Source organism: Phalaenopsis equestris, unplaced genomic scaffold (genome assembly GCF_001263595.1).
Source record: "Phalaenopsis equestris unplaced genomic scaffold, ASM126359v1 Scaffold000006, whole genome shotgun sequence".
Taxonomy (NCBI): domain Eukaryota; kingdom Viridiplantae; phylum Streptophyta; class Magnoliopsida; order Asparagales; family Orchidaceae; genus Phalaenopsis; species Phalaenopsis equestris.
In genome coordinates, this window is record NW_018164448.1 from 563,908 (window position 1) to 582,327 (window position 18,420).

The following is an 18,420-nucleotide window of genomic DNA, read 5'->3' on the forward strand; positions in this document are numbered from 1 at the left end:
TTCATGTGAGCTATATGATAAGCCTAAGTTTTTTAATTATTTATTTATTTAAATGAAAATTTTAAAATTAATATTTTTATTCCAAAATATAATTTATAAGCTATTTTATGAAATTCATCAATGCAGAAACCAGTTTGATAAAAAAAAATAAGGGCAAAAATATCCGTAGAGCGGGATTTTTACAATTGATCCATCAGGAGAAAAAAAATCAGCTTTTTTTTTTTTAATATTTCAAAATGAATAAATATGTAAATTTATATTTGCATACCTCTCTCTCTCACGAGAAATATTTGTGTAAAGTATGCAGAGTTGTGCGCATATTAGATTATTAGGAGGGTACAACTAGGTTACATTTAGATGATACCCCTTATAATTCTTTCTGTAATCTAAGTGTAATCTACCTGTATCCTTCGAATAATTTAATATGTATGTAATTCTGCGTATGTTTTACGCAAATATTTCTACCCTCGCACACCAATTCTTATATATTTATATATCTGATACCTAAGCTTTAATATTTATATGTATGGCAAAGCACAAAAAATTTTAATTTTACATCTAATATATAATTGTGACCTATTTTCTTCAAGATAAAATACAGATTTTCATGCTTAGGTTGATGAAGCCAAAGTATAAAAAATATAGATATGAAAGTTTAAGCGTTAAGAGATGTAAATACATGAGAATTGTGCAATGAGGGCCAATTTCCCTTCAAAAAATAGGAATATTTACATACATGCCACTCATATGTATGTAAATTTTCCTAGAAAACAATTCGAAAGATTTACAAACATACCACTTAATTCCTATGTATTTACACACCTAAACTACAATTTTAACATACATATCACCTTGCCTATGTATAAAATGTGTATTTCACTTGTTTCAAGTTAAAATGGTCGTATAATTGATGTGATAAATTGATGCCTACTCCTACAATAGCTAACTAAAATGTAATGTACATTGAATTATCATGGCCATATGGTGATATATAATAATTTAATTGGAATATTCAATCAATATTCATAGATATCAAATCCTGTATCAAAAATATAGAAGATTTACATGCATACCACACAACTATCATGTATTTATACATCTAATTTCAATTTTTGATGTTTATTTTTAAAACACTTTAATATCCTAAATATTTGAAAATATATGCATTTAAATATAATTTTGTTAATAAATTTAATATTGGTAATATTTTTTTAAGTAATTTAAAATTTTAAGTTTTACATAGCTAAACATCAAAGTTAAATAATAAAATATTTCCTGCAGACGATCAAACCGACAAAGAAAAAATTAGGATTGAAATATAATTTCTTATCTCAGAAGAAAAAAAAATATTTCCCTTCATAAAAGATGACAAATCTTGCCGCCAGAAGCCGCCGAATCACACTAGTAATCCGACACCTGTTAAACGACATTTAATGTGATATATATATATATATATATATATATAATATAAAATGACCATAGCCTATGAGCCCCGAATATCGCTTATGCGTCTCTAATTCGAGAACCACACCCAAAACTCGGAGGAGAATCGAACCCTGGACCAGAGGGGACTTACAATTGACAAGCAAATGTCGACCAACTGATCTGAGTACGACATAGACACACACACACACGCATATATATATATATATATATATTCATATAAATTTGATAAAAATATATTGACAAAAAATATGAAAATTTATTATTTGAAATATTTATATAATCATTTTATTATTAATATTATGATCATTTTATTAGATATTAAAGTATGGAACTCTTTAATATTTTTTAAACTCAATAAACTTAAAATTTTTGAATTATTTCAAACACATTTGCTATATATTTTTTTATGTATAACACTATTTAAAAATCATATATATAAATATATATAAGAAATATATATTAATTCCTTAACTAATATTGTAAGACATTGCAGTAAAGTGAGTTAAAAGTTAATATAAATTATAACTAAAAATACAATTTAATTTAAAATATGATTAAAACTAATTAAAAATTAATTTTTTTTTAAATTTTCAAATAAAAATAATTAAAAAATAAGTAAACAAATAAAAGAAACAAAAAATTTCCATTTAAAACTCATAAAAAGCTTGTTAAAATACCTTTATTAGAACTCAATATTTACTTAAAATTTAATATAAATTATAAAAAATATATAGATTAAAATTAAAAATAATTAAATTTTCTCATTTTCTTGAAAAATATAACTTTTTTATTTAATACAAACATATTTGGGGGGAAAGTACAATTAAAGTATAAAAAATGGAAAAATAAAAATGTTCAACTAGCTTGATATGATTCTATTTATTGTAAATGCATAGATGTTATATATTTCAATACATAGAAATTTGGTGGTATATATAGGGGTGTTGAATCAAGTTTTGAAGGTCAGATTGCAAGTCGACCCCAAATTGACCTGACCCAAACTTACTTAATCATAACCAGAGCTGAATATTAAATGAGTAAAAAAGTTCAACCTGTACTTTACCCGCCTTCAACTCATTGACCCTAACCCAACACATTACCAATTTAACATAAGACATAACAACCATTTGGGTCAAATTTAAGTCAATATTAGGTCAATTTTGTGTCAATTACGGGTTATGTCTTATGTCAAATTGATCAGAAAAGTTAAAACGGGTTAGAAATCTTAACTCGAGCTCGACTCAAAGGTTATTATTGTCATCCCAAGCTCTAAAATTCTGAGTCGGGTTCTAATTTAGTTTTGTATCAGGTCAAATTTCGACTCAAACACATATAAATGCTCCCATTGTCTAACATGAAGCCATGGGATATAGGTACTTACACTGTTTTGTCTCACATCATAAAATAACAAATTATTTATGTTCTTTAAATTTAAAAAATATTAGTTTGACCCACGGATTACGTGACCCTCTACCTCCACTAGATCACTCTCGCCTTCCACCGTACAATTCCGCATCCCCTGGATCGCCGACATGGCAGCCCATCGTCCATTCCTACGGATCGCCGATGTGGCCCTGTGTTGTTCCTCTATCAGTGTCCGATCCCTCATCCCTAAATCGCTAAAATGGCTGCCCCACCATCCATGTCCTCCGACCACATGTCGTGTAGCTTTCGGCTCCGACCTTTACTGCCTACGTACATCATCACATCTCACCACTACAAAATATGTGACCAACTACGACATATTTGGTCCACAACCTGTAAAGCTCCCGACTCTGGCCTCTGCGGCCTACATACATCATCACAGCTTAGCACTATGATCTACTTGACGAACTACGACATATGTGGCCCACAGTTCATGGCACTCTCGACTCCGACCTCTGCGGCCTACAAACTTCATTACAACTCAACACTACGGCCTACCTGGATTATAACTCTCGCAACTCCTGTCTTCGGCCTCTGCGGTCTACTAACATAGTCATAGCTAACCACTTTGGCCTAAGTGATTAATTACAACTTACATGGCTCACAGCTCATGCAGCTTCCACGACTGGCTCTTATGGCTTACAAGTGTCATCATAGCTCACTACTACAACCTATATTGCCAACTGCATCATAGGTGACTTACAACTCATGCAACTCCTAACTTCGGCTTTTATAACTTACGAACGTCATAATAGCTCACCACTACGGTCTATGTGGCTCACAGCTCGTGCAGCTCTCTTCTCTAGCCTTTGTAGTTTACGAACATCATCATAGCTCATCACTACAACCTACGTGACCCATTATGACTTATGTGGCTCATAGCTCGTAAGCTTCCGACTCTATCTTTTCGACCTACGAAGAACATCATAACTCTCCATTACAACCTACGCGACCAACTATAACCTATGTTACTCACAAGTTTTGCAGCTCCCGACTCAGGCCCTTCGACCTACGGACGTCATCACATCTCACCAATAGGACCTCCATGATAAACTATAGCCTACGTGACTCATAGCTTGTGCAGCTCATAATTATGACATTTACAACCTACAAATGTTACCAAAACTCATCATTGCAATCTATGTGATCAATTACAACCTACGTACCTCACAGCTCTAGCAACTTCCTACAATGGCATCCACAACCAATCGTATCAATTAAAACAATCTTCTGCAGCCCACACGACCAACTACTACCATGATTTCCGCTACAACCTATACGACAAGATGGCGGCTTCTGCTACAATATATACAACAAGATGACACTATAGCTACCTATAACATTCACAACAGACTTCTCTCACCATAACAATCGACCACAACAGTCTGCTATCACCGAGAAATATATTTATTATAGCCAAATATCAACTATTATCGATGATCTATAATTGTAAATTTAAAATAATTACTTTTGTAACTCCATCTTCCGTAATTCAGGAGAAAAGTGAATCTTCGTATTCACCATTCAAAGTTGACTTGAGCCGATGGCTCAAATTGAACGGTTTGCGATAACTTTTACATTTGTTTGCAATTTTTTTATTATTGCCATATATATTTGATTTTCTTTTTTAATTTATATAAATAGAAAAAAAATATAACCAAATAACTAAAGCTATTAAATACATTAGCTGTAAAAAAATAAATATTAAGAACTGTTTTACAACTTCCCAGTCAATGTTCTGCTGCTTCTGTTTTGCAGAAGTTGCATCAATAACCGTGTAGGCTTCGTCAATCTCCTATAAGTACTCGAGGAAGAACCATTACGATCAGTCTTCAGTTATCTCTTCATGGCTAGGTTTTTCGAGCTCAACACAAGGGCGAAGATCCCTGCCGTCGGGCTTGGCACTTACCAGGCCGAACACGGAGTAATAGAGGCCACCATCGTTGCAGCCGTCAAGGTATCATCGGCTGATTTTCCCCTTACGCTCGAGTTTCAGGATTGTTTTAAGTTTTATAGCTGACGGATGGCATAGTTTCTCTTTGATAGCTCTTTCCGTCTTTGTATCTGTCGATTACTATTTTGTGTTAGCAGGGGACATGATTAAACCCTACATTATTAAACAGGTTTGAAAAACGCATTAATGAATCTTAGGTCGTTGTTGCATTATTGTTGAACAGGAAAAACCTCTTTGATTGGGTGATTTGTTCAATAATTAGTGAGGAATGTAGTTTTTATTGAGCGGAATGGTCCATATCCCGAATAGTAATTGAAAAATGATGTTTGACTAGTGAGAGCTTGTATGCGTGTTGAGCAATTTAATCCATGATTCCTGAGATTGATAATCTTAACCCTAATTTAATCTATTTACAAACAGATTTATTCTCTCTGTAATAGGACAAAATTTACCTCATTTTGTTGGGTTAGATGAATCCTTGAGAATATTTTTGACATAATTGAATTGCTTCAATCCCAGTCAAAACAGAGGATGAAGCAGAATGGCCGTATGCTGAAATTGTGTCTCATACTCAGATTAATTTTATTGGTTTTTTTCTTTCCTCAACTTGATTTAAGATCTCCATTTGGAGTGCTGTAACCTGGTTTTGAATCTTACTTTCGATGTTTGGAACCCTAATTGTTCTGCTGCAGGCTGGGTATAGGCATATTGACTGTGCTCCATTGTACAATAATGAAAAAGAGGTACCCCAAACTTAATTTCCTTAGTCCATGATGAATGAAGTTTATATATTCAATGCACATGCGATTCTCATTAATGCAGATTGGATCAGCTTTAAAGAAACTATTTCAAAATGCTATCGTGAAGCGAGAGGACTTGTTTATCACCTCTAAACTATGGTTTGGTTAAAGTTTTGCAATAAAAAAAAAATGTTTTCTGTTCTAAAAGCATTTGTGTTAATGCTTTGGCGAAACACTATGCAGGTGCAGTAATCTTGCACCAGAAGATGTGCCTGAGGCAATCAATTTAACCTTGGAAGACTTGCAGCTTGATTATCTGGATCTGTACCTTGTAAGTTGGCCTGCTGCATCAACTAATAATAGAGACTATAGCTTTAAGAATTGCGTTAGAAGTCTACAATAATGGCATCATGAAGGCCATTCCAACAAACATAATCCTAGTAATTTTTTATGACCGCAGCTGCTTCTGTTTGATTTTTACATGTCATGCTTAATCTAATTCCCTGCTCAACTTTCTCATTTGAAGATTCATTGGCCTTATCGTCTTAAGAAGGGTGGCAGTCCAACTCCCGAGAACTTTCTTCCACCTGATCTGCCTGCTACTTGGGCAGCCATGGAACACCTGCATGCTTCAGGCAAAGCTCGTGCCATTGGTGTCAGCAATTTCTCTTCGAAGAAATTGGAGGATTTGCTTGCAGTTGCGAAAGTCCCCCCTGCTGTCAATCAGGTAGAGTGCCACCCTGGGTGGCAACAGGCCAAGCTCCATGCTTTCTGTCAATCAAATGGCATCCACATCTCTGTAAGTTTTTCATTCCGTTTATTACCTTTGATCCTTGGCCTGATTTTTGAGAAAGCTACAGGTTGAGATAAGCGTTTTTAAATTCATTTTGCAGGGTTATACTCCGCTAGCTCGATCGAAGGAACTCCTTGGACACCCTGTTGTGAGCATGGTGGCCGAGAAATTGGGCAGAACTCCTGCTCAGGTTGTTCTACGATGGGGGCTCCAATCAGGCCACAGTGTGCTTCCCAAGAGCGTCAATGAAAAAAGGCTTATTGATAACATTGGGATTTTTAATTGGTCTATCCCTGATGATTTGTTTGCCAAATTTTCTGAAATAGAGCAGGCAAGTTGCTCTTTTTTATGCTAAATTTCGTTTTATTTATATTGCCTGTCTCTCTCAATTTTGCCAACTATTTGTCTCATTATTTGTACATCCTTGCAAGGTGAATTTCACAATAACATAGTATTTGGGACTTTTTGCCTGAAATTTGTTTAACAAGATCCTTTTATGTATATATAACTTTAAGACAAATTGTCTCTCTCAAGACGGAAAAATATTACATCAGGACTCCTAACGTAGAGCTACGTTCGGAGTCCACTGCTATGCGGACACGTGACTTCAAGGAAACACGCACGTTTTTCTGTGATCCGGCCCGGTAACACAGGAGAATATTCCTCCTGTATTATTCCACATTATTCAGGCATTATTGTGACAGTATTGATGTGTTACTATAACACAGGGAATATTCCCAGAATACAATAACACATGAATACCATCACAAAAACACGTGAATAACGCAAAATAACAACCATAACACAATAAAACATGAATACCACCATAATAATAACTGAATAATGTGGAATAACATGGAGGGAATATTTTTCTACGCTAAAATGATTTTTTTTTTTCTGTCACCTCCACGTGGTATCATTTCATTGGACTCCGAACGTAGCTCTACGTTAGTAGTCTTGAAGTAATATTTTTCCCTCAAGTACTATGTTTAACAAGATCATTTTTAATATAATTTTAAGACAAATAGCTTAACCCACTTAACACTAAAAAAAAAAGTTCTTGCTAAACAATTTTCATATCACATAAAAAAAAAATCATTATTTTAACATTTAAAAAGTGAAATGTATCTTTTCATGCAAATGTAAGGTCACATATATGTAAAATTTGAAATGTAGGTGCTAGATATATAAATGCATAGAAATTGAGTGGTATGCATGTAAATCTTCTGTTTTTTTTTTTTTTAAAATAAAAGTCGAATTATGTTTTTTGGTCATTTGCAGGAAAGGTTGATTCCGGGAGAATTTGCTGTTCATCCCCAGAGTGTTTACAAGACTTTCGACGACCTCTGGGATGGCGACAATTGAGCACCCCCGGCCCATGTGATAAATGGGCTACATTGATTTCAGATTTTATATTAACAATTTCAGTGTGGCCTGTTATAATAACTTTAACAATGCTACGAACAGACTTGTTTGTTGTTGAGTATAATAAGCCAAATTTCAGTTGATTTTTTGGATTTATCCATTGTTGAGATTAGGGGTGTAAATCAACCGAGCTTCAACTTGAGCTCGGCTTGATTAAATTCACGTTCGAGCTCAAGCATGTGTTTAATTCCAGGACTTCGAGTTTTGCTCATAAGCCGTCTTGTTTATTACGAAAGAAAGAAAGTAATATTAATTTAAACAAACGAGTAGGAGATAAATAATAAGAAATTATTTGATATAAAATTTAAGATATATATTTTAAAAATTTTTTGACAGTTTAAAACTAAATTTGAAATTTCAATATATTTTTTATTATTATTCTTTTTTTTTTTAAACAAGCAAGCTCACGAGCCAAGTTAGGGTTAATTTGATCTTGGCTTGTTATTAAGCTTGGCTCAAGCTGACTAACAATTAAGCTAGAGATGAATTCAACATCGTATAAATCTTAAATCAACATGAATATTAATGCCAACATAATCTTAAATATATATCATAAATGTTTCTTGATAATATATCAATAAGTATAAAATATATTGTTTTAGTCTTTTTTTTATGGATTAAGCAGCAACTAAGGATTTGGCAGGGTGGAAATCATTTTTGAAGAGAGGTGCAACAAATATTAGAACTGCAATTAAATGTAGACTCACATCATTCTGAAAGTTTGATAATAGATTTGGAATAAGTTCATGAAAGCTCTTTATGCAAATATTCTTAATTTTTTAGGGTTTTTACGTAGTCAAAGCTTTCATATTTATCTTTCTCACGCCTAAACTTTCATAGTTACAAACATCATATAAAAAATATCACTCATTATAAACTTTTAATAGTCTAGCCCATCTTTTCATCCATAGGCAAAGTACTTTGTGTGTAAAAATGAAAGTTTAGGTGTGAGATAGGTATACCTCCATAAGAATTGGGCGCATAATGATTCAATCTTTTGATAACCCATTTTTTGACATTATGCTCATCTTCGTGGTCATGACTTTTGGTGGTTTTTCTTTTCTCCTCTTCCTGTTTTATTGATCTGAAGGAAGTGCCGCGCCTGTCTAGAGTTCGGGTTAAGGCTTCCCTCCTTTTTTTCGTCAAAATAAAATCAGAAGTAAGACTAAACCAAACCTCGAATAAGAAGCCTGGGCGTTGAACGAGGTGTTTTCCGTTTTTTGAAAAAGAAAATGGGCTGGATCGACAACGGTACTACAGGTATGGTGAAAGAGCCATCAATGACAACATCTCTGAGATAAGTTTTAAGAAGATGGGCAAATCTTCTGAAATAAATCCAAAGAGAAATTGGGTAAGATTTTTTTCAAGCATAAGACTTTTTTCAATCATATATTTATAAAGTGAAATTATTTTCATCCAACATCATATAAAATCAAATATCATATGCTTTTCTTTTTCCAAGAAATTTACATTCACGACATAATTCCTAAGCATTTATATATTAATACCTAAAATTTTATATTCATGTTTGTAATACTTTATTGTTATAAATTTATGCATAAAAATTTATATTTTATCAGAGATTTCGAATATTTAAATGTTTTACATATAAATATAAAAATTTAGATGTCAGATTTGTAATTACGAGAATTATGTGGTATGTCTGTAAATGCCTCATGACCTATGAAGCTGCATTGTCCAAGCGTCGTTCTTTGTCCGTCCAGGGAGACGGCGATGTTCAGGTCAGCCGTTCTCCGCCGCCTCGCTCTGCCGACGGCTCCACACTTCGCCGGCGCCCTAGAAAAAAGCTTTCAGATCCACCGCTCCTCCTTTCTTAAGCACTCCTCGGGTAGCTTCTTATCCCGACAAACCCTAACATGTAAAGCCCCACTCTTCATCTTCTCCACGGCTAATTTTTCTTTCAGCCCAAGCAGACCTTATTCTGATGTTCATCTCCTTACAATTACAGACAACGAGATCAAATGCGGCGTGCATGACCAGGTTTTGCTCAAATTATCTTCGTTTTTTTTTAAATTTTCGTTAAAGATTTGATTTTGAAATTGAAAACAGCTTCCTTTACGATATTTCCCTATTTTTTTTGAAAATTTTACTAAATTGAGTTCGAATGACTGTGAAAGATGGATTTTTTTAAAAGGAAATGGCTGATGTTATTGAACAAGAAGGGGACGGTTTGGGGTTCTGCAGCATCGCTCGTAAAGATGATACTGTTAATGATAAAGCAACTGTTAGGGAGAACAAGAGGAAGATTATTTTCTATGAAGAGTCCAGTTTCAGGTAGGTTTTTGCCAGTTTTTCTAGCATTATTGTAGTTAATATAATTTAATTTTTGAAGTCATATATAGTATGACATTTTTGCTTTTTCATGCTACCACCATGACACCTTCAGTCAATTTCTATGTATTAATTTTTAAAATCGAGTTATATACTTCTTCATTAGGCTATCCAATGGCGATTAAATTTCTTTTAAAGCATGGATTTTGTTTCACTTTGCAAAATTTCCACATAGTTCCATCTACAATTTTTAATTGAATATCACCATAAGGGCTCATTATTGACAAAAATAGGGGTATATCTAGGATTTCATGGGACTATTATCACTTATGAATAATGTCACATAAACCTCTTTTGTGGTGGCATTCATTGATTCTCTTCTCTGCTTTGCATTTTTTTCACCTTTCTTATATGAAAAAATCTATTTTTATGTGCTTAATCTTCCTATCATGCCAACAATTGACTTATCCTTTAAAGCCTTCCCATTGAATTTAAGATCTAGATCTTCCTCTTCCTCTGTTGTGTCCTTTGTAGTTTTCTTTCTGCATTCAAAATACAAAGCTGAATGTAATTGATTTTACTTTGCATCCTAAATATTTATTTGACAATCAAAGAATCTCTTTGGAATTGCATTTTCACCATAAACTCAGCACTAATGTGATCCCCCATCCTAATTTCCATTGTGTGCTTTTATTTACTGAACATAAATAATGCTTAGATCCATTATTGTTCAGGCAAGAAGAACATGTAGAACATCGTCGGAAGCTAAAGCACAAGGAGGAAGGAAAGGACGAGCGTTTCCATCTTCTGAAGAGTCGAGGCCAACACCTTCTTACCAACCCACGAGTTCTCGACTCCATCGTTCGGAAAGCTAAAGTTTTGCCTGATGACATTGTTCTAGAGATCGGTCCCGGCACAGGAAATTTGACCGTTAGGCTGCTCGAGTGTGCCAGGAAGGTTGTTGCTGTAGAGATTGATGACCGAATGGTCGATGCTCTTCTCAGCCGAGTTTCCAGACTCGGTCTGGCAGACAAACTCGCTGTATGTCTCTCGCATTTGTTCGTCTTTACCAAATCAATATTAACCACATTCGATGTTATAACAAGTGCATTCTAATTTCGTTTACATATCTTTCACCTAAACTTTCATCTTTACATAGTACTCAAATCTTTAATGGGAAATTTACATACATAACCATACAATTCTTATGTATTGAGATATCTAACCCCCAAAGTTTGATATTTATACTTATAACAAAAATGTCAGGTTATCACAGGAAATGTGCTGAGGATGGAGCTCCCTCATTTCGATGTCTGCGTGTCGAATATTCCATACGGAATATCGTCCCCATTGATAGCAAAAATCTTCCTCAGTTCATATAAGTCTAGTTTTCGAAGTGCGACTCTGTTGCTTCAGAAGGAATTTGCTCGTCGTCTTCTCGCCAAGCCGGGAGAGTCTGATTTCAACAGGCTTGCTGTGAATGTAGGCTTGGTGGCATCAGTTGAATTTCTTATGAATGTCAGCAAGAAAGATTTTGTTCCTTCTCCCAAGGTTGACTCCTCTCTTGTTCAAATCCAGCCCAAACTTAATATACCAGATATAAATCTAGATGAATGGCTGGGATTCACTAGAACTTGTTTTAGTCAGAGAAACAAAACTCTCTCTGCAATTTTTAAGCAGAAGAAGAAAATCATGGAATTATATGAGAAGTCCCAAGTAAATGGCATAAAATGTAAAAATCTCGAATGTGAAGGTGGGGTTAGCAATTATGATATTGATGGGAATGATGAATCTGATGATGGTGAGATAGGAGCAAGCAGTTTAGAGTTGAAGGGTGAAGATTCAACCAAATTTCTTTGGTTTAAAGAGAAGATTATGAGGATATTGAAAGATGGAGGTTTTGGTGATAAGAGGAGTTCCAAGCTATCCAATGAAGAGTTCTTGTGTTTGCTTCGGATTTTCAACAAAGAGGGTGTGTTCTTTCGTTAGTGAAAAATTATTAGCGTGGTAAGTGGGCCTCACTCATCTAAAAAACTTGGAACCATTATATTATAATGGGTCTCACTTGCCACGTGACAAGTGGGCCTCACCCTTTTAAAAAATCTGCAAATTATAGTGGAGCCCATTTGCTACATGACCAGTGCCCAAAGGACTCCATACGCAAGTTTACGTTTAGTGTTCTGATGGAATGAGCGTTCTTCATTAGGAGCTATTATGACTTGTTTTCTCGCCGATTTACTCTTTGCTTTAGTTTTTTTTTTTAAGCGATACATCTTTTCATGTATGGGTAAGATTTAGGTTTGGGACATGTAAATACATACGAGTTGAGTGGTATTATGTAAATCTTCATTTTATTTTTTTATTTTTTTATTTTTTATTTTTATTACACAACTCTTGTTAAGATTGTTTGGAGGTTGAGTTAGGATGGCTTCTCTATTATGTAAAAATTAAACTTTAGTTGTTATATATGTAAATATATAGGAATTAAGTGGTATTTATGTTAATCTTCCCACATCTTTATGTGAAATGAGAAAGTTTCGGCCATTCTATTTCAAGTGCGAAGCATTCCACCCAGACAAAAGATGCTCACCGACCATTCATAAGAGTAACTGAACTAAAAATGCTCTACTTGTTTGTCCCATTTTCCACCCAGGCCTTGGCATACAACCCAATACATACACTAACAGTTATAATTTATAAAACAAAATCCATCAAATTTCATCCAAATCATATGGTAGTATACAAATTGAACTCCTTAATAACTTAAATGTCAGAAATGCCTTGCATACTAAAAGCTTTTTTAGGAAGATTTACATACAGACCATTTAATTCTTTGTATTTACATATCTAACACTTAAATTTTCATTTTCGCATGCATGCTCAATTCGTGGTTGCACTCAATCGAATTATCATAAATCTCATAATAATTTACCAAAAAAAAAAAAAATCATTTAAATATCATTTTAATCACTTAAAATCTTTATTAGTCGATAAAGAAGAGTGACACTAATAAATTAAAATGTTATATTTAAAATTTGGATGATTAAAATGTTATATTCAATATTTTAAATGACCTGTAAAAAGGACAGCCATCATTGACCTACTAAAATTTGAACATGAAATGTCAATGTCAAGCAAGAAACAAATAAACAATTAATAAATCAATCAGTATCATGATGATCTTTTATTCTCTTGTAAAGCAGAAACTTAAATTTAAGAGACGCAATTCCTCTAGTTTTTTTGCCTGATCCAATAATTGTCCAAGATAAATGTACTAGCATGCAATACTGCAAAATAAAGAGCTTAGCAACGGTAAGAAAGTATTTCCAGGAGCATGAGCCACTCCACAGTGAAGAACAAGGAATGAAGATCCGCACCAATGTCCGCTACGATCCAACAGACGCAATCATTGCACCAGATGAATCCCAAAAAGGCAAGCAAGCAGGAGGGCAATGGCCAGTATCTGCATTAAAAAGGTGCAGAGGGTCAAGATTTGCTTCTAGGATAGATACAATGCTATTCTTATGTATTTACATATCTAGTATCTAAAACTTTTATGTTTAGGTTTATAATGCTCTGATGTCGTAAACTTATGCATGAAAGATATATATTTCTATTTTAAAAGTGAGTGAATGTGGTATTTTTTATGTTATATTAAAGATTTCAGTAATGTGCATGTAAGAATATGAGAGATTAGGAGTTAAAATCACAATTATCAAAGCGCAAAGCATAATGTGACGCACAAAATTTTATTTTTTTACTTCAAAGCTTAGAGCACTGAGTGATACAGTGCTTTTATTAACTAGAACACTAACAGGTTATATAAAAAAATTAATACATAAATAACTTAATAAATAATTATAAAATATAAAGTATGACTTGAAAATTGATAACATAGAAAAAAAATATGATGCAATATCTAACTTGAAGAAAGATATTGAGAGTGAACCTGCAAATTTAAATTTTTAATAATTTTTAGTAGTTTATTACAATAATAAAAACTTAAAAATTTCAAAAGAAATCTTATAACTCAAAATAAAATCTAAAATTTAAAATATATATAAATTAATAAAGTATTAAGTTTCATACAACAAGTTAAATTAACTCAGTAGTCTTTTATTCCCTCTCGTTAAATTGTTAACCGAATCGAATGCTTTACTTCAGCGCTTCAAAGCACGCTTCAGCGAAGCAAAACATGTGTCACACGCTTCGCCTTGCATGTGAAGAGCGCTCTTAAAAACACTGATGTTAATACATAAGAATTGTGCAATATGTATGTAAATGCCCCTTAGAAATATCAGTTATAGAGTACTACTGGTGATGATGACTCACCATTGCAGAACTGTATACCTGCCTCCTTTCATCCACGTAAAATCCCCTGGAAGATTATAAGAATGGTAGATGATCTTAACAAAAAATTGGATGAATAATATAACAATAACAACAACAATAATAATCTTATGCTTACTTTACCTCTTATTTAATAAACCTGAGGATACACACGCTTTCTTTATTGCATCCACACGCTTGAGGGTGAGAACAGCATTAGGATCATTCATATTAACCTGTGTTACCAAATAAATGCTTATCATTTCTTTATATTCTGATTCAAATCCCCACATGAGATCACTACAACAGAAGATTCAATGCCAATAAGAAATTAGAATAACTTGCAAAAAAGAAAGTATGATAGAAAGCTATAAAAAAAGCCGTGTCATGGACCCATGATTCGATATCAATAAGATAGATATTAAAAAATTTACAGAAAAATGTAATATGCAATTTAATTAAGTTCAGGAATTGTGCAACTCAATTGTTTTTGAATTTCATTTGAAATAGACAACCAAAAACCCTTTCAGCGCAGAGGTTCCACTCAAATTTGGAGCTGAAATGACCAGAGAAATTTTTTTTAAAAAAAAATGGTTTGAAGAAATGATGACATGGGGCCGTCTTCGCAGAGCTTTTTGGTTGCATAATTTAAATTTCAGCCCTTTCCAAATATTTTCTATTAGGGCATTTACATGCATGGCACACGATTCCTATGTATTTACATGTCTAACATCAAAACTTTGCCTTTTACATTTATGCCACCCAAATCTTTTATATCATGTCAAATCTACCACTATTTTAACTTTTAGAAATTGAAATACAACTTTTTATGCATAGGTAAGGTGTCATATATGTAAAAATTGAGTATAGGTGTTAGGTATGTGTAAATACATAAGAATTGAGATGTATGCATGTAAATCTTCCTTTCTATTAAAAAAGTGAGTCCACAGCAAATATGCATGACACATTCACGACACAATAACAAGATGTTGGTTTTTTAGAAGCCAAATTTAGGGAGTTACATCAAGGGTGTGGCTTGAGCTTGCAAATTTAATCATATCTACTAGTTTCAAAAGCAGTGTGCAAAGCAGTAAATCAACTCAAATCCCCACAAGAGAACAGGTCATTTCAAAGACTTGTAGAATTAGTCATAAAATGTTAAATAATAAACTATCTCAGCATCGGCAGAATAGGTTTATGTTACTGATTGATCATGAGGGGCATTCATGGCTTGACATTTGAAGCACTGAAAAAACATTACTGGCATAAATCTTATCTAATAATTGCACCAATCTTTCCTCGCGCATTACTTAGGGTTCCACAACATAGCATACGTTAGACATTTAAAAAAAAAAAAATCCATCAATAGTGAATCATCAGATGATACAAGAAGCACTTTACCTTGGACTCAAGTTGAGTACAGAAGTCATAGAAAGCACCATAAACATCGGCCATCGATTTTATCTGGTCACTTATTCTGACAGCAAGTCCTAAAAAGAGGATAATTAGGACTAGAGTTTGATCTCCAATAAAGCAAACAAATCTAATGAAACCAACAAACAGAATTACCGGCTTGATAGCATATATTTTGGAGGCAAAAAGAACATCAATAATAAATGAACCATGACAAGATAATTAAAATTCAATGGGTTTGCTATTAACTATAGTAGATAAGAACAATTTATCTTCAAGCAAAGTCACTCACACTGTTGATAAGCATATAAAATCCTCCCCTGAAACCAACTCTTCTGAAGCAAAAAAAAAAAAAAAGTTTTTTGAAGCCACGTGGAATAATTTCTTTACCAAAAAATAAATGATTTGACAACTACTTTACATCTGCGGTAGACCAAACACTCAACATATATCCGGCTACATATGCTCTCGTTAAAAATTCACTCTGTTTATTACCAGTCATTATTAACTGAAATTAAGAATTTTTTAAGGAATCTGATTCTCAAAATCAATTTGAAATACATTGCACTGGAACTGTTCAGAAAAGATCATGCGATATGAAAATCTAGTGCAGATCAGTTATAAATCATACCATGCACTGTAACAGCAAAAAAGATAACATAGATTAGACGACAATCTAAACACTACAGCAAATGTTGAAATTAGTGTCCGATATTTTGTGTCAGATTTTTTTGGCGCAAATATTAGTGTTGGTTTTGACTCAAAATTTGTGGTGAAAAATCGACGCTTAGACTCAAAATATCAAATTGAAAAACTAGATTGCGATGGAATTTGCGTCGAAAAAGTCGACATAAACACGTACTTAACTGTGTTGAATTATGTTCGACACAATTCGATGTAAATTCCGTCGCAAACTCTTCGGTTCGAAAATTGCGTCAAAATATTCTGACACAAATCCGACTATAATGCCCTAATCTGCATTGCTCGCTCCTCGAGCCTCATTTCTTGTCCCCCAATCTCGAAACCCTCAATTACGACTTCCCCCTCTCCAGGTTTGGCCCATCTCCGACGAAACCCTCGCGTACGACTTCCCCCTCTCCCGGTTTCGCCCATCTCCGACGAAGCCCTCAATTATATCTCTCCCCCCTCCCCCATCCTGGTTTCTCTCAAAACCCTCACCTTCGTGAACGATCCTTCGTGATATGGTCGCCAATAGAGCTAGCTGGGAAGACAACGAAGGGATCGCGACTTACAGAGACCACCGAAACTCCCATATTTGTCCCCTACCAGAAACCATTGAGGAAGTTATGCTTTTCAATGATGATATTTTTTATGTGATAATGGAATGATCAAATCATTAAAAATAGTGAACCTTTTAGATATCTCGGGTCTATTGTTCAAAGTGGCGGTGATACAAATGAAAATGTTATTAGTGAAATTCAAGTTGGATGAAAATATTTGGGATTCGTAAATTTTTACTTCTCTTTCCCTATATACTTGAGCTTTACTTATCAAGACAATTGTTATTACTGAATGTTAAGCTTTAAGGCATTTAATTGGTAGATTTAACTCCACCATGCTTATTCATTTTAAATTTTGAAGGAGTCTAAACTTTTAAGTTTAAAATTTGTCCTCAAACTTCTTTTAGGAAAACATGCTTTTTGAAGGCAGGTGTGCAAACAAGCCTTAAAAATGGATGAGCTTCAACTGAGTTCATGCAATGTTGTCCTTACGAGTCTTGTTGAAAAAAGAAACCCTAGACTTCTTTATAAGTTTGCAGTCTCTAATATGAAGTTTGGGAATGCATGCATACAAATAGTTTTTTATTTTACTTTTATTTATCTTGCTTTTGATGCAATAAAAATCTAGTCAAATATGCTTTCTTTCTTGATATTGAATTTGTGTCATTGTGTGAAAAAATGTGCCCTGTGTTTAGCTAAGCAAATGTAGGCGGCGAGTTATGATTAGCTGATACACTTAATTAGATGCAGTGAATAATGTTGAAAGGATGCAAGTAGTTGTTGTTTGAGCTGTATTTTACATTTTACATGAAAGATTTTAAGAGATATCTATGACTGTTTGTTTCAATATTGAAGGCTGAGGTCCAACTGACATTGTTGAATCTGAACTAATATTTGTTTGTCTGAATTCAGATTTTCTCTGGATTTCATATGAGTAAAAGAGAATGGAAATGATGAGAGCAAGAAATTTTTTATATATTTTTATTTTTTAAAGATTTGAACTTATATTGAGGGTGTAGATGTAAACTTTTGATAATTTAGATTAGTATTTGTTAAATCATATTATTTTTTATCGTTGGTATTCATTTGTGATATAATTTTGTTTGTTGTTGTGATCTTAAGTACTGTTTTTATTTGTGTACAGGTTGTACGAATCAAAAAAGTTCTTTTAAATTTTTTTTTCTCAGTTACATGTTTGTGTCGGATTAGCGTCAACTTTTCTGACACTAATTCGACACAAATTTGTGTCAGAAATTTTTTGAAGCAAAATTTGATGTTAATTTTTGCAGCGTAATTCAAAGACAGTAAGTCTGACGTAAAAGTTACCGTCAAACTTTTTCGACACAAATTTGACAAAAATTG

At 33.5% G+C, this 18,420-nt stretch overlaps 3 protein-coding genes across 9 annotated transcripts in view; 2 read left to right on the plus strand and 1 right to left on the minus strand.

Moving 5' to 3' along the window:
* The first annotated feature begins 4,594 nt into the window (after positions 1-4,594).
* On the plus strand, positions 4,595-7,875 carry LOC110018228 (aldo-keto reductase family 4 member C9-like). Its single transcript, XM_020715490.1, has 7 exons — positions 4,595-4,828; positions 5,518-5,568; positions 5,648-5,724; positions 5,809-5,896; positions 6,092-6,364; positions 6,459-6,689; positions 7,640-7,875. The coding sequence occupies exons 1-7, from the start codon at positions 4,718-4,720 to the stop codon at positions 7,721-7,723; spliced, it is 915 nt and encodes a 304-aa protein (XP_020571149.1). The 5' UTR covers positions 4,595-4,717; the 3' UTR covers positions 7,724-7,875.
* A 1,228-nt stretch (positions 7,876-9,103) lies between these two features.
* On the plus strand, positions 9,104-12,398 carry LOC110018226 (ribosomal RNA small subunit methyltransferase, mitochondrial). 7 transcript variants are annotated; one of them, XM_020715484.1, is made up of 6 exons: positions 9,104-9,134; positions 9,508-9,662; positions 9,753-9,784; positions 9,939-10,078; positions 10,810-11,116; positions 11,342-12,398. In XM_020715484.1, exons 2-6 carry the CDS (start codon positions 9,518-9,520, stop codon positions 12,062-12,064), a joined length of 1,347 nt encoding a protein of 448 aa, XP_020571143.1. In that variant the 5' UTR covers positions 9,104-9,134; positions 9,508-9,517; the 3' UTR covers positions 12,065-12,398. The 7 variants fall into 7 exon arrangements, with proteins under 7 accessions (XP_020571143.1, XP_020571141.1, XP_020571142.1 ...); XM_020715482.1 differs by having other exon boundaries at positions 9,508-9,784; XM_020715483.1 differs by having other exon boundaries at positions 9,110-9,134; positions 9,473-9,784.
* A 784-nt stretch (positions 12,399-13,182) lies between these two features.
* LOC110018227 (squalene synthase-like) overlaps positions 13,183-18,420 on the minus strand; it is an 83,386-nt gene continuing 78,148 nt past the window's right edge. Inside the window, exons 10-13 of the mRNA XM_020715489.1 lie at positions 15,806-15,894; positions 14,549-14,640; positions 14,408-14,453; positions 13,183-13,538 (exon numbers count right to left, since the gene is read on the minus strand). Coding sequence (XP_020571148.1) covers positions 13,482-13,538; positions 14,408-14,453; positions 14,549-14,640; positions 15,806-15,894 — 284 coding nt within the window. The 3' untranslated portion in view covers positions 13,183-13,481. The remainder of the gene's footprint in view (positions 13,539-14,407; positions 14,454-14,548; positions 14,641-15,805; positions 15,895-18,420) is intronic.